The sequence below is a fragment of the Epinephelus moara genome, chromosome 15, assembly GCF_006386435.1.
Source record: "Epinephelus moara isolate mb chromosome 15, YSFRI_EMoa_1.0, whole genome shotgun sequence".
NCBI classification, from domain to species: Eukaryota; Metazoa; Chordata; class Actinopteri; order Perciformes; family Serranidae; genus Epinephelus; species Epinephelus moara.
The window spans coordinates 6,370,393-6,384,959 of record NC_065520.1 but is presented as its reverse complement, the minus strand read 5'-3'; the positions used below and the strand labels follow the sequence as shown (position 1 = coordinate 6,384,959).

Sequence of the window (14,567 nt, the reverse complement as noted above, 5' to 3'; positions counted from 1 at the left end):
AGACTGCTGCTACCGCTGGCACTGCAGCTCCAACTGCTAAAAAATCAGAGAGGAAGGCAGCCAGGACTCTTGGCATTGTGATAGCTGTGTTTTTATTGTGCTTCTGCCCGTATTACTATCCCGCTCTAGCAGGAGAAGACACCTCCACGAGCTTGTCATACTTTGCTGTGTTGTCTTGGATCTCGTTGTTGAACTCCTGTGCAAACCCTCTGATTTATGCTCTGTTTTACCCCTGGTTTAGAAAAGCTATCAAACTCATCTTCACACTGAAAATACTGCAGCCTCACTCCCGGGAGATCAAGATCCTGTAGATTAAATCACCAGTGCTTGGTCCCTTTTCAGTACAAATGAAACATGCTGTCTGTAACACCTGTGTATATGTGAGTGTGTGAGTGTGTGTGTGTGTGTGTGTGAGTGTGTTGTCTGGCCAGACTCACCGTGTATTAAGTATACCAGTGGCCTCAGTTGCAGAGTTTCTCGTTTCGTCACACATGCTGCAGAAAAACATTTCTGCACATAAAATGAATGAAAATATTGAAACATAAAATAATGGTCAATAATACAAAGCATATTTTCATCATATAGGAGCTTTGGCAAGATCTTAGTTTATTATCTCTGTAATTGGCAGTGTAAAAATATGCTGCCTGACAGTCACAAACAATGAATACATAATGTATGTGTGATGAAGCTTTAATACTGTTTATATGTGACTCACTTATGCACGTGGAAATGCACAATTACTCACTGGATGTTGCACAGTGGTAATACTGTATAGGTTTACTGCCCAATTACAAGATGCACAAAGAAAACCACATGAATATATTATCAGAGCTTCACAAATAATGCTAATTGTGATACAGTATGTGATAAGTGTATACAATGCCATTAAGCAGAATAATGACTTTAGTCTCATGACCTTAGTTGGGTTTACATTCAGCATCATGTCTTCTAGAGGATTTACAGTCTGTATGATTTATTGTTTATTAAAAAAAAAAAAAAACTATCACTATTTTCTTTTTTCCTATGTTACTCTCTCACGTGTAGTTCCATTTTCAGCATAGCTGCACCACTTTTAAAGTGTTTTAAAGCACTTTGTAACATAAGCACTGTATAAATGATATCTATTATTATTTTCTATCAAAGATTTAATGGCCTGCTTTTCTTTGAAGCTAAACATCAGTGTGCCTTATTAATTCTGGTATGATTTAATTCTTGTTGCATTAAACATGCTGTCAAATGAAAAAGCGAAAATAAAAGCCTGCAATTTTCACTCTGGCATGCTCTGATTCTGTTTGACATTTAAATTACTCCCATGCAAAAACTGGCACTACAGTAACAACATTATTAGTAATCCATAGGCTTACCTCAGGTGTTGGTATGAAACAAGCCTGTAAATCACAATGAATGAGATAAATGCTTATTAAATTGCATTTGCAATGGAAATATATGAATACCCCCAAGTTTATTAAGAAAGCAGGGCTTTTGAATTTTTTCTGAGGTTTATTTAAGTGCCAGGTTTATTTGGTGCATTCTGGAGCTGCACAATTAATAGAAATATTAACAAAATCACATTATGGCCAAGTGCAATATCAAGCTGCATTTTTTTCAGTCATTTTCCAACTTATAAAACACAAATATCCTGGCTGATAGACAATACACAAACATTAAGTTAATGCATTTTTTTGGCATTATAATAACAAAACAGGACCAAAAAGGTGTCGGCTGAAGCCTTAACTTATTATACCTACTATTTTAATATTCGTTGTTTTTCTGAGCTCCCTTCAAATTATACAGAAGAATAAGAAACTGACATAACTAAGTATATGTACAATGCCAGTCATCAGATACCCAGCTGGGATCATAAGCTGGCCAAAGGAGGCAATGGAAGCCACAGATATCAAGACAAGAAAGCTCCTCACCATGCATGGAGGGTTCCACCCCAAGTCCAGCACCCTGAGGCTATACACTAAGCGGAAAGAGGGAGGCCAAGGACTAGTGAGTATCAGAGCCACTATCCAGGATGAAACATCCAAAATCCAGGAATACATCAAGAAGATGGCCCAAAAGGATGAGCTGCTATGTGAATGCCTCAGACAACAGAAACCTGATGAGAGCAAAGTAGTGGAGGAGCAAACAACATGGAGGGATAAGCCTCCACATAGACATACCACCGTCAGATAGCGGAAGTGGCTGATATCAAGAAGACCTACCAGTGGCTGGAGAATGCTGGACTGACAGACAGCACAGAGACACTAATCATCGCAGCACAAGAACAGGCCCTAAGCACAAGGGCCACAGAGGCCAGGGTCTACCACAGCAGATCAGACCCAAGGTGCAGGCTGTGCAAGGATGCCCCTGAGACAGTTCAGCACATAGTGGCAGGTTGTAAAATGCAGGCAGGATCAGCGTACATGGAGAGGCACAACCAAGTGGCTGGGATAGTGTACAGGAACATCTGCACCCAATGTGGACTCTAAGTACCCAAATCCTGATGGGACACACCACCAACCGGGCTAAGATCTTGTGGGACTTCAGCTTCCAGACTGACAAACAGCTGCTTGAAACCAACCGGACATAATGGTGGTTGACAAACACCAGAACTAGAACAGATGTGGTTGAAGGTCGAAGTTGACGTGGTCCCCGTGGCAGTAGGAGCACTCGGGGCAGTGACCCCCAAACTGAGAGAGTGGCTCTGGCAGATTCCAGGATTAACATCTGAAGCTTCAGTCCAGAAGTGTGCAGAGCCCTCAAACTCCTAGGCCTCTGGTAGAGGACCCGAGCTTGAGGATGACACAGACACCACCCTAAGAGGGTGAGAGGGTGATAATGTAATATATGTTGGTCTTTTTTTAATTAAGCTTTTGAAATTGCTGAATTTAGAACAAATTGTTTCAGATACATGGTTTCCAAAGTAAAATATTTCAATGCTATGAATTCAGTGGTGTTTAAATTTCAATATTAAGTGGTTGTTAGAATTAAAATGTTTCTGTATCTTATGTGCTGCTATAGGTTCAGCTATGGAGCAGCTATATTCAAATTACAGTCTACTGTACCACACTTTGAAGTATAGGCTTAAGTCCTGTCCGATGAAACACACCATTTGAGCTGATTAAATCTTACTATATCTATCTTATGTTTTTGCTTGATTTATGTTGCTTATTTTTATGTTTGCTTGTTTGTTTACTTTAGTTGATGATGTGACTTTTGTATCTGCTTATAATGCTTATTGAGGTGAGATGTCTTTTCTTAAATCGCAGCTGCAAAACTCACCTCATCTTTTGTTGTATTTCTGCTGCATTGTTTAATTGTGCAAATAAATGAATCAAATTTAAAATATCAAAAGTAAATGATGAATAAAAAACAAATTGCAGGGGGGAAGAAGGAGAAGTGACGACAGTGATGAAGAGGGCGAGAGGTTGCATCATTCATCAGGTGTTTGGAACAGTTGGGAGGGCGGGTTTGATAAGGATAAATAAACTGTCTGATGGGGAGTTTAATCTGTTCCCTCCTCCCTGATGGACAGCACAGAGGGCCCTCCGCTCTGCTTCCCCAACCTCAACTCCTCCTGCAGGCGTCTGCTGCGCCCTCGCTCTGACACTGCTCTGCTCTACACCCTGCTGGCCTTCGTCTCTCTGTTCACTGTGACTCTCAACCTGCTCGTCATCATCTCCATCTCCCACTTCCGGCAGCTCCACACCCCGACCAACACCCTGCTCCTGTCTCTGGCTGTGTCCGACCTGGTGGTGGGGCTGCTGGTGATGCCCATCGAGGGCCTGCGCTACATGGAGACGTGCTGGCTGCTGGGGAGGCTGCTGTGTGCTCTGACTCCTTATGTTTCTTACTGCATGCTCTCTGCCTCTGTGGGCAGCATGGTGCTCATATCCATAGACCGTTATCTGGCTATCTGTGACCCACTGCTCTATTCCTCTAAGATCACCCTGCACAGAGTTCAAATATCAATCTGTTTATGCTGGGCCTGCTCTCTTCTCTACAACGGGTGTATCCTAATGGGACACTTAGGGCAGCCAGACAGGTTCAGCTCCTGCCACGGGGAGTGTGTGGTGGTCATCAGCCACACCTCAGGAACTGTTGATCTCTTTTTTACATTTGTCGCCCCCTGTACTGTCATGGTTGTTCTCTATATGAGGGTGTTTGTGGTTGCCATCTCTCAGATGCGTGTCATTCGGCTGCAGACTGCTGCTACCGCTGGCACTGCAGCTCCAACCGCTAAAAAATCAGAGAGGAAGGCAGCCAGGACTCTTGGCATTGTGATAGCTGTGTTTCTATTGTGCTTCTGCCCGTATTACTATCCCGCTCTGGCAGGCGGGGACACCTCCACGAGCTTGTCATACTTTGCAGTGTTGTCTTGGATCATGTTGTTGAACTCCTGTGCAAACCCTCTGATTTATGCTCTGTATCATGTTGTTGAACTCCTGTGCAAACCCTCTGATTTATGCTCTGTTGTACCCCTGGTTTAGAAAAGCTATCAAACTCATCTTCACCCTCAGGATACTGCAGCCTCACTCCAGGGAGATCAAGATCCTGTAGATTAAATCACCAGTGCTTGGTCCCTTGTCAGTACGAATGAAACATGCTGTCTGTAACACCTGTGTATATGTGAGTGTGTGAGTGTGTGCTGTCTGGCCAGACTCACCGTGTATTAAGTATACCAGTGGCCTCAGCTGCAGAGTTTCTCGTTTCGTCACACATGCTGCAGAAAAACATTTCTGCACATAAAATGAATGAAAAATATTGAAACATAAAATAATGGTCAATAATACAAAGCATATTTTCATCATATAGGAGCTTTGGCAAGATCTCAATTTATCATCTCTGTAATTGGCAGTGTAAAAATATGCTGCCTGACAGTCACAAACAATGAATACATAATGTATGTGTGATGAAGCTTTAATACTGTTTATATGTGACTCACTTATGCACGTGGAAATGCACAATTACTCACTGGATGTTGCACAGTGGTAATACTGTATAGGTTTACTGCCCAATGACAAGATGCACAAAGAAAACCACATGAATATATTATCAGAGCTTCATAAATAATGCTAATTGTGATACAGTATGTGATAAGTGTATACAATGCCATTAAGCAGAATGACTTTCTGAACTTCCTCATGACCTTAGTTGGGTTTACATCCAGCATCATGTCTTCTAGAGGATTTACAGTCTGTATGATTTATTGTTTATTAAAAAAAAACCAAACTATCACTATTTTCTTTTTTCCTATGTTACTCTCTCACGTGTAGTTCCATTTTCACCAAAGCTGCACAACTTTTAAAGTGCTTTGCACTTTGTAACTTTAGCACTGTATTTGCAGTGGAAAAATATAAATACCCGCAAGTTTATTAAGAAAGCAGGGCTTTTGAATTTTTTCTGAGGTTTATTTTAGTGCCAGGTTTATTTGGTGCAGTCTGGAGATGCACAGTTAATAGAAATATTAACAAAATCACATTATGGCCAAGTGCAATATCAAGCTGCATTTTTTTCAGTCATTTTCCAACTTATAAAACTCAAATATCCTGGTTGATAGACAATACACAAACATTAAGTTAATGCATTTTTTGGCATTATAGTAACAAAACATGACCAAAAAGGTGTCGGCTGAAGCCTTAACTTATTATACCTACTATTTTAATATTCGTTGTTTTTCTGAGCTCCCTTTAAACTATACAGAAGAATAAGAAACTGACATAACTAAAGTATATGTACATTATATAGGCCTACTGTCTGCCCAAATACCCCGAACACATTTCATGTACCCTTTGGGGTTCATCCTTGATATTTGTTAATCATATTGAGTTTAAATATTGTTTTAAATCTAATGTGTGTATTACACATTTTCATTTCTGTTTCATTTTTATTCTGAAAGGTAAAATTGGTCCCAACAGAGCATTATAAATGAGGCACTGTGGTGCTACAGAGACACCCTGGCGTCAAAATAATATTCCAGACATAAGGGAATATGCTTGTTTTTGATACAGGCCCCAGAAAAAATAATAGTTATAATTAGAATTTTCATATTTTTTCCAGTGAAAAAGAAATACAAAAATTGCAGTTTCCACTCATATCTGTCAAAAATAATGTCAATATGATTTGTTTTGCATATCATACAGCCCTAATAAGTCCCTTAAAACATATATGGTAGATTCTAGGAGCATATCATAATAAAAATTAATCGTAAAGTCTGCCATGATACCATTAGGAGTCAAAGTTTCCCTGTACAGTCACTGTTGTTTCACTAGCATAAATCTCAGTTTCACACTGAGCTGCAGTGCCGCCATCCTGAGCAGCAGGGGGCGGTGTTGCACCATAACATTAATGGCTAACGCTATCTAAAGCAATGGGGACAGCTTATCTATCAAATGACGTGACTTTTAACCTTCAAATGTCTGTATAACTTTATATAACATTTAGCTACGTTTATATAAACATGTTGCGGACATTGTGTCGAGGCGGTGGGGCCGTTTTTAAGGTAAAGACACTGTTTATCAGGCGCTAACAGCCTGTCTGTGATAGGTTGGCTAACTAGCTTCTTGCTAACTTTAGCCGGCAGTTACTAATTATTAGCCAGGTCATTCAGCTGGAAGCATCTGATGTTTAAGCTTATGTGCATTTATATTAATAAGCACAGCGGTGTCTCCATGACATAAACAGACAATGTTACCTGTGGGAACCGGAGCTAGCTAGCAGTAGCTGTTGCTAAGGTGGCCATTCCTCCCTGGTTGTAATGCAGCATACTGTTAGTCCACAGGTGACCCCGTAATCAGCAGGTGTGAACAGGTGTGACAGTGATTACAGGTGTTATTTAATTGGTCTGTTATAATGCGCACATATCCCTACGGATAAATAATGTATCTAAACCTTGTTTTATTTTTGCACTGCACTTCCACTGCTTAACTTTATCTATATATCATCTTTCAAAACACAGTTACAAAGTGCTGGACAATAAAGATAAACACATTTAAAACACGAGGAGAATGAAACAAACATGTCATGAAGTCAGCAAAGTAAAAGATAAAATAAAAAGGCTAAAACTAAAATTAAGTCAGTTTTACAGCCTAAGGGATGAAGCTGTCCCAGAGCCTGGTGGTGTGGGACCGTCTGTCAGATGACTGCAAGCTGGACAGTTTGTGGCTGGCTTGATCTGGGTCTCTGGTCATCCTTATGGCTTGTTTCTGCACTGCTGGGTTTAGAAGTCCTCTATAGAGCCTTACAGCTGAGGGTAGTGCAAATGCCATACCAGGCGGTGATGCAGGCATTCAGGATAGTCTCGATGGTGCACCTGTAGAAGTTGCAGAGTATCCTGGAGTCCATGTTGAACCTCCTCAGCAGGCCAGGGAAGAAGGGCTGCTGTCCCACTGCAACAGATGAACTGATTTGTGTCTCTCAATCCCCCAGCATGCTGTCCCCAGACTGTGCATGACGCTTACCCAGCAACGATGGGCCTCTCGCTTACCCATGAACACTGTGGTCCTGTTTGTGCCGCAGCAGGAGGCCTGGGTGGTCGAGAGAATGGGTCGCTTTCACCGCATGTTAGAGCCGGTACTTATTTTAGCTTCAATAATATCTATCTCTTTGTGACCACAGATCATCTAGGTGTATATTAATGAACACTTAGCACTTTTTTTGTCCTGTCTTATAGGGACTGAACTTCCTCATCCCCATACTTGATCAAATTCGTTATGTGCAAAGCCTTAAGGAGATTGTTATTGACATCCCTGAACAGTCAGCTGTGACCCTAGGTATGTTCTTTTCCATTGCACTCTTGGAAGAAGTGAAGGCAACAAATTCCGTAAACAATACAGGGTTCCTACAAAGTTTTCCACTCCAGAATTTCATAATTCCAAATCCAGACTACAATTTCCAGACCATTTTTGACATCTGATGATAAAAACCAGTCCTTGCACACTTGCATTCACCCACTGTGGCATTTCAGTCCTGGGCAGAAAGTCGGACGACATTCCACGTCTCTTTATCAATAAGAACCAAAAATATGTGGAAAAAGTTAAATAATTTATTTTTCACAGTGTCTGTGGAGCCTTGTTTTGTCACTTTGTGCATGGAAACGACAGTGAACGCAGCTATTAAAGTTTCCTTTCACAGAAAAAAAGTCTTCTGATGACTACATCACTTCATAACTCACAAATGTTCATACAAGCTCAATATTTGGTTATTTGTGATGCTATGTATATATGCAATTCAAAGAGATTGCTGCAACTAATGTGGTCATAGGTGGTCTTCTTTGGTACAGTTAACGCTGTGACGTAAAGACGTAGAGGAAGCTCTGCATTTAAGTGTGCGTTTAGATGCATGCTATACGTCATCAAGCTGGCTCTGGCCTGCACTCTCACACAGAGGTAAAAATCTTGGCTGTGCAAGCTGCCTGCTCCAAACACCATGAAACAGACTCTGCTTGTAAGATCAATTTATTTTTTAGAAATTCTGATTTTTAGAAAACAAAAGGGGCAATAGTTTGGAAACATAAATACTTTTCCATACTCTTTTATTTTACCATTTTTATCAAGACCTAAAAATTACTCTGATTAAATTCCATATTTTACCATACTGCATAGGAACCTGACAGTCGTGCTTATCGGTTTAATTAACCATCTTCACTGCTAAATGAACTGATGTGTTCTCTGTCTTTACACAGATAACGTGACTCTGCAAATTGATGGAGTCCTCTATTTGAAAATCTTAGATCCATATAAGGTATGCTGGTAAAAAGAAGGCACCCAAAAGTACTCTGACATAGGAACACTGGTTTGTGGCATTGAATGAGTTCTATGTTTTGCCAGCAGGTGGCGCCACTTAGTTGGCTTATCCATTAACTGATCCACACAGAGACTTACGAGTTGTGTGTCTCTCCAGGCTAGTTATGGTGTAGAGGATCCAGAATATGCTGTGACTCAGCTCGCACAAACCACAATGCGTTCAGAACTGGGCAAACTCACCCTGGATAAAGTATTCAGGGTAAGAAACAGCTGCACTGCTTTGGTGTGTGTTACACTGCAACAAAATGATGATGAAGGCATGTACCTTAAACCTGCTGCTGTCTCTGGTTTTTAAAGGAAAGGGAGTCTCTCAATTCCAACATCGTCCACTCCATCAACCAGGCGTCAGACGAGTGGGGGATCCGCTGCCTGCGATACGAAATCAAAGACATACAAGTTCCACCTCGTGTTAAAGAGTCAATGCAGATGCAGGTCAGACAGACATAACGGCCAACTTTCTGTTTTATGCTGCATTTTGTAATATTCTTTACAGTACTATCTTGTTCTCAGGTAACCATAGTACAACCCTGATTCCAAAAACATTGGGATGCTCTTTAAAATGCACATAAAAGCAGAATGCAATGATTTGCAAATCATAAAGTGGGGGTAATACGTATTCAAGACATCAGTCTTTCGATTTACTGGTCCATCTACGTCCCAACCCTCACCTATGGTCATGAGCTCTGGGTAGTGACCGAAAGAATGAGATCGAGGATACAAGCAGCCAAAATGAGTTTTCTCAGAAGGGTGATCAGGCTCAGTCTTAGAGATAGGGTAAGCTCAGGGAGCTCTGATCAGAACTGCTGCTCCTTTCATGTCAAAAGGGTCAGTGGAGGTGGTTTGGGCATCTGATCAGGATACCTCCTGGGTGCCTGCTGTTAGGGGTGTTCTGGGCACGTCCCACTGGTAGGAGGCCCCGGTGCAGATCCAGAACACGCTGGCCTGAGAATGCCTCAGGGGGAGAGGGACGTCTGGAATGCTTTACTCGGCCTGCAGCCCTCACAACCCAGCTTCGGATAAATGGTTGAAAATGGATGGATGGCTTCACAGAGGTTTAGACCAGACATTGATATTAAAATAAAAAATAAAACTACAATAATAAATAAATCAGTCCATAAAAATGATGTGCAGTGAAGTGGAATGACAGGGAAAAAAAGTATCGAACACGCCAACTGAAGTTTATCTAATACCTGGAGATTTGCAATGCAGCTTGTGGGATTTTGGCCCACTCCTCCACACAGACAGTCTTTAAATCTTGAAGAGTTTGGGGGGGCCTGCTTGTGAATCTTCAGGAAGAAATTTCACATTCAAAACTTCAACAATCATTGTCCTCAGTTCCCAAACACTTACTGAGTGTTTTCAATGAAACTGGATGTAACACAGAGGGAAACATGCCCCTGTTACGACTTTTTTGGAAGGTGCTGCAGGCATCAAATTCAGAATGAGTGTATATGTACAAAAAAACAAAGTTTATCAGTTTGAACATTAAATGTCTTTAAGTTAGTCTTTATACTGTATTCAACTGAATATGTTTCAAGAAGGATTTGCAAATCATTTTTATTTATGTTTTACACGGTGTCCCAACTTCTTTGGAATCAGGGTTGTAGTATTGTAAACATCTGTGGTTTTATCGCTGATCGTGATGAAAAACACTCACAATAAACTGTTCATGATCCATTATTGTGTTTAAAAGATATGATGTCATTTTAAATTGTTGAAAAGCCTGGCTTTGTAAGATTTTTTTTAGTGTTTTTTTACCAAAAAAAAAGATGTGTGTTCTATCTGTGATGCCAGAAAAATGTTTGTTTCTTCACAAAATGGAAGGTTAAGTGATTCCAGTATGTTTTAGTGCCATTTTAAATATATAATACAAAACTTTTCTGCATTAAAATGTCTTCAAACAGTTAGACCACTTACATTACCCTTAACGTTTCTAACAAACCCCCAATACACGTTTTTATAATACACTTTTTAGATCTTGGTTGTCCTTAACTATGTTAACCGGAGGACAGATTTAAGTCATTGAACAGAGAAACAAGCTGAGCGAACGTTAGAGGCAGCTCAGCTCCAGACCCTGCCTTGCCAAACAGCATTGGAGAAACACTTATTTTTAACATGAAACCACTGTATTCAGTGTTTTTACCATTTTAAATCACCTGATCTGCTGGTTTTGGAGAAGAAGAGACTTCTGCAGTTAATTCGGCTCCTGGTAAAAACCTCCTAATTGATGAACACTGGGAGAAACTGACTGCAACGATAGCATTGCTCTGTTTTTTTATTGTTCTGATTGAGACACTCCTTACAGCAGAAAATTTCATATTGTACATTCAAGAGTTTTAATCATATTTTGATGATTTTAGGGATAATATCATAAATCATAATTATTTTGGCTAGGAAAATTGTGACATGAAATTTCCATATGGTCCCATGCCTAGTATGTATGAATATAAACAGTGAGACAATCAGAGACTGTGACTACACATCAGAGCTATGACAATTGTCTCACCCACACTGGGTGATTTTCGGATTATTTTGTTTCCCTGGAGGAGAAATATTTGACATCCTTCTTTGCACATTGTTTCCTGTGTAGGTGGAGGCCGAGCGCAGGAAGAGAGCCACAGTGCTGGAGTCTGAGGGGACGCGGGAAGCGGGCATCAACATCGCAGAGGGTCGCAAGCAAGCCCTCATCCTAGCCTCAGAGGGAGAGAAGACTGAGCAGATAAACAGAGCAGCCGGTTTGTGCATTTTACTTTTGATTTAAAGAAAAGCAACTGTTTAACTGGGATTTTCCATTGACTCGCTGACATGCATGAACCATGTGATCACTTATGTAATTGAAGGTCTTGTTAACGTAGGACTTAGGCCGTCATTACACTAAATCCACAAAGCATTTAATTACGTGCCTGCAGACTGCGTTACAACACAACACAAGGACTCAGACTTTAAACCAGTCAAACATGCAAACAGGTTGGAGCACAAGAGAATCTAATGGAATGTTAAAAAAGGAGAGTTAAAGCCAACAATATTCTGTAAATCCAAAACATGCCGTGTGTCTCCAGGTGAGGCCCAGGCTGTGTTAGCCAGAGCAGAAGCTAAATCCAAGGCGATTCGTCTGCTGTCAGCGGCTCTGGCTGAACAGGTATGAAGTACATTCGACAGGTTCATTTGTTATTAAAGGATTAGAAATGATCCAGAGTTATTTGGAGACGTTATTCCCAGCATCTTTCAGTAACCATCATTTTGGTTTCACTCCTGACAGAACGGAAATGCTGCAGCCTCACTTAGTCTTGCTGAACAGTACGTCTCTGCTTTCTCCAAACTCGCCAAAGAGTCCAACACTGTGCTGCTGCCCTCCAACACTGGGGATGTTAGTGGAATGGTCTCACAGGTATACTGGTTTCTGCCCACTAATAAGCTTTGGAATTTACTCTGAAAATGAATTTGTCCTCAAAATATATTATAAATCTTGGATTAGGGTCATTGTTTGGTATGATTTCATCATTAAATATTACTTATTTGAACGGATTTATTGAAGTGTGGGGTGTGTGTTACCTACAGTAGGTGGCGGTCAGTGTGCCCTCAGTTTGGAGAAGCAGGCTGGAGTACCACCACAGAAGCTAGGCAATGTACTGGTGTGGATGGGGGCAGCAGCAAAATGTATTTTAGTCACCTAACCCCTCATCTTTAGTGATGGAAATATGACACCCGGGTGGACGCTCTAATTTTAGCTCCTTTCCTGGCACAATGCAATATCACACCGCCACGAAATACCATCCGTCTCCGTCCGACAGCACCCAAAATTTAGTCAGCACCGAGTTTGAAAGAGAGACTGAATAAGTAACACTGAAACCGTACATGGCTCTGGACCGGATGGATTGGCAATGGGAAGCAGTCTGTTACCTATTTTTAACAGTTGCTCCGATGTTGAAAAAACCTGCGTACATGCACTAATTTGGGTGGAGAAAGGGTGTAACTGATCGAGGCAGCTGTAGACCAGCAGCTCCTGTGTTCTGCATTGAAAATGGCAGCAGTGCATTGCTTCGCTTCTGTGTCAGTACTCCTGCCTGCTTCTCCAAACTCAGGGTCCGTTAACCGCCATCTACTGTATATAATGCACTGAGTATGGATAGGTACATCATACAACTCCACTTTAAAAATCCGAACTATCCCTTTAACTATTGCTGTATGGCGATAACACTTAACATCCTGCTCTCCTGCCCTCAGGCCATGACTATTTACAGCATGCTAGCGAAACCAGGGCTAAAAGTTGAGAGCACGAAGACCAGCACAGACAAACCCAGTGAAGAGCCTCCAGTTCAGTCAGCATCAGCTCAGTAGCAGCAGAGGATGCCATTATTGCTGAAAAAAAGAGGAAGAGGTTTTCCACAATTATGGAGCACAATGGCGCTGCTGTGTGGACTCCCTCAGTGTCTGGTGCAAAGGGCACTCTATCTACTGCAGGGCACAGGATGTCGTGACAGAGGAACGGCGATGGATAAACAGACGAAGGCGAGCAAGAACGGCAGGGGGAAGAGAGAAACTGAGCCACAAATAATGTTACATGTTGTAGTTTGCTTCATCGCCTTTAAATGCACATCTGCTGACTGTGATACTGTGTAGATGTAACATTTCAGGCCATTTGTCACCCAGTCTGTTCAGCTTAAATATAATTTTATATATTTTTGTGTTTTTTTAATTTTCTACATTAAAGCCAACCCATTAGAAATACAGTAATGATTGTTGATGTGGTTCAAAACCTCAAAGCACTTTAAGAGCCTCTAGTTTTAGGAAGATAATAATTTATTAAAAATAATTTATTTGGGTTTTGGTGTTGGGCTAATGACTGGAAAAGGAAATGTGGACACTAAGAAAAATAAAAAAAATAAAACTGTTTCAGAGAGCAATGACAAATTGTGTTATTAATATTACAACAGTATTGTTTCCCATATAGTTTTGTATTTTGCAAATTTTTTCTTTCTTTTTTTTTTTTTTTTTACATTTCAATTGAGTTTCAGTTAGTTTCCAGAGTTTGTTTGCTTGTTTCAGTTTAGTTTTTATTGACTAAAATTGTTAAAATTTTTGTTTAGTTTTTATTAGTTTCAGTATTGGTTTTAGTTTTTCAATTATAATTTTAGGGGTATTTCTTATGGGAAAGATTTAAGAAGTTAAAAACAGGTATTTAAAAAAACATTACATTTTAGTTTCGTTTTAGTTAACTTTAAGCTTGATTTATACATCTCAGATCTACATGGCACCCTGGAGCTCAGAGCAGTTCTCACTTTCCAGGTGAGATGTTTAAGTATAAGATGAGTTGGTGTTGCTACTCAGGGACAGTTCACAAGTTTCTCGTTGTCAAAATGCACTACTAACCTTATGACTAGCGCAAATGTATAATTTCCCTTTCTTAAGTCTAATGATTTAACACAAACTTTATATCACTGTGAAAAAGGAAGTGTGCATCTACTCATAGACAAGAGGCTCGTGCTCGTGACAGCACGAGTTGTAAATATTAATGGCTTCCTTCTTGGTTGAGCTGTAATGTTAGCTAGCTCAGTGGTGCGAGGTGAGCTAGCAGTAGATGCACTCTTCCTTCTGCACAATGATATGGGTGGTGGGTGTAGTTCGGTAGAAAGAAAATAGTTCCTACATGAAACTGCTCACAACAAGGTCTGTGGATTATCTTGAGTAACCAGGTCATGATTTCTGCAAAGAGACATTGCTGTTGAGTTTTTCAAATGTATTTTTTTGGGACTTTGAGCACCACAAGCCGAGTGC

General features: G+C 40.6%; 3 protein-coding genes across 3 annotated transcripts in view; all 3 read left to right on the top strand.

Moving 5' to 3' along the window:
- The window catches only part of LOC126402072 (trace amine-associated receptor 7c-like), a 1,087-nt gene extending 776 nt beyond the window's left edge, over positions 1 to 311 (top strand). The window contains exon 2 of the mRNA XM_050063773.1: positions 3 to 311. Coding sequence (XP_049919730.1) covers positions 3 to 311 — 309 coding nt within the window. The remainder of the gene's footprint in view (positions 1 to 2) is intronic.
- Positions 312 to 3,515: 3,204 nt separating this feature from the next.
- LOC126402036 (trace amine-associated receptor 13c-like) lies at positions 3,516 to 4,548 on the top strand. Its single transcript, XM_050063684.1, has 2 exons — positions 3,516 to 4,418; positions 4,465 to 4,548. Exons 1-2 carry the CDS (start codon positions 3,516 to 3,518, stop codon positions 4,546 to 4,548), a joined length of 987 nt encoding a protein of 328 aa, XP_049919641.1.
- Positions 4,549 to 6,330: 1,782 nt separating this feature from the next.
- LOC126402035 (stomatin-like protein 2, mitochondrial) lies at positions 6,331 to 13,685 on the top strand. Its single transcript, XM_050063683.1, has 10 exons — positions 6,331 to 6,490; positions 7,417 to 7,560; positions 7,661 to 7,760; positions 8,672 to 8,730; positions 8,890 to 8,991; positions 9,090 to 9,224; positions 11,383 to 11,527; positions 11,852 to 11,931; positions 12,052 to 12,180; positions 13,017 to 13,685. Exons 1-10 carry the CDS (start codon positions 6,449 to 6,451, stop codon positions 13,128 to 13,130), a joined length of 1,050 nt encoding a protein of 349 aa, XP_049919640.1. The 5' UTR covers positions 6,331 to 6,448; the 3' UTR covers positions 13,131 to 13,685.
- Positions 13,686 to 14,567: the final 882 nt, after the last annotated feature.

What these genes read in the sequence shown, in the direction of transcription:
- LOC126402036 (XM_050063684.1), top strand. Translation starts at nt 3,516, where the DNA reads ATGGACAGCACAGAGGGCCCTCCGCTCTGCTTCCCCAACCTCAACTCC. An exon ending in CTCTGATTTATGCTCTGTAT is followed by an intron (nt 4,419 to 4,464) that starts CATGTTGTTGAA and finishes TATGCTCTGTTG; the next exon opens with TACCCCTGGTTTAGAAAAGC.
- LOC126402035 (XM_050063683.1), top strand. Translation starts at nt 6,449, where the DNA reads ATGTTGCGGACATTGTGTCGAGGCGGTGGGGCCGTTTTTAAG. An exon ending in CAGCGGCTCTGGCTGAACAG is followed by an intron (nt 11,932 to 12,051) that starts GTATGAAGTACA and finishes CACTCCTGACAG; the next exon opens with AACGGAAATGCTGCAGCCTC. An exon ending in TTAGTGGAATGGTCTCACAG is followed by an intron (nt 12,181 to 13,016) that starts GTATACTGGTTT and finishes TCCTGCCCTCAG; the next exon opens with GCCATGACTATTTACAGCAT.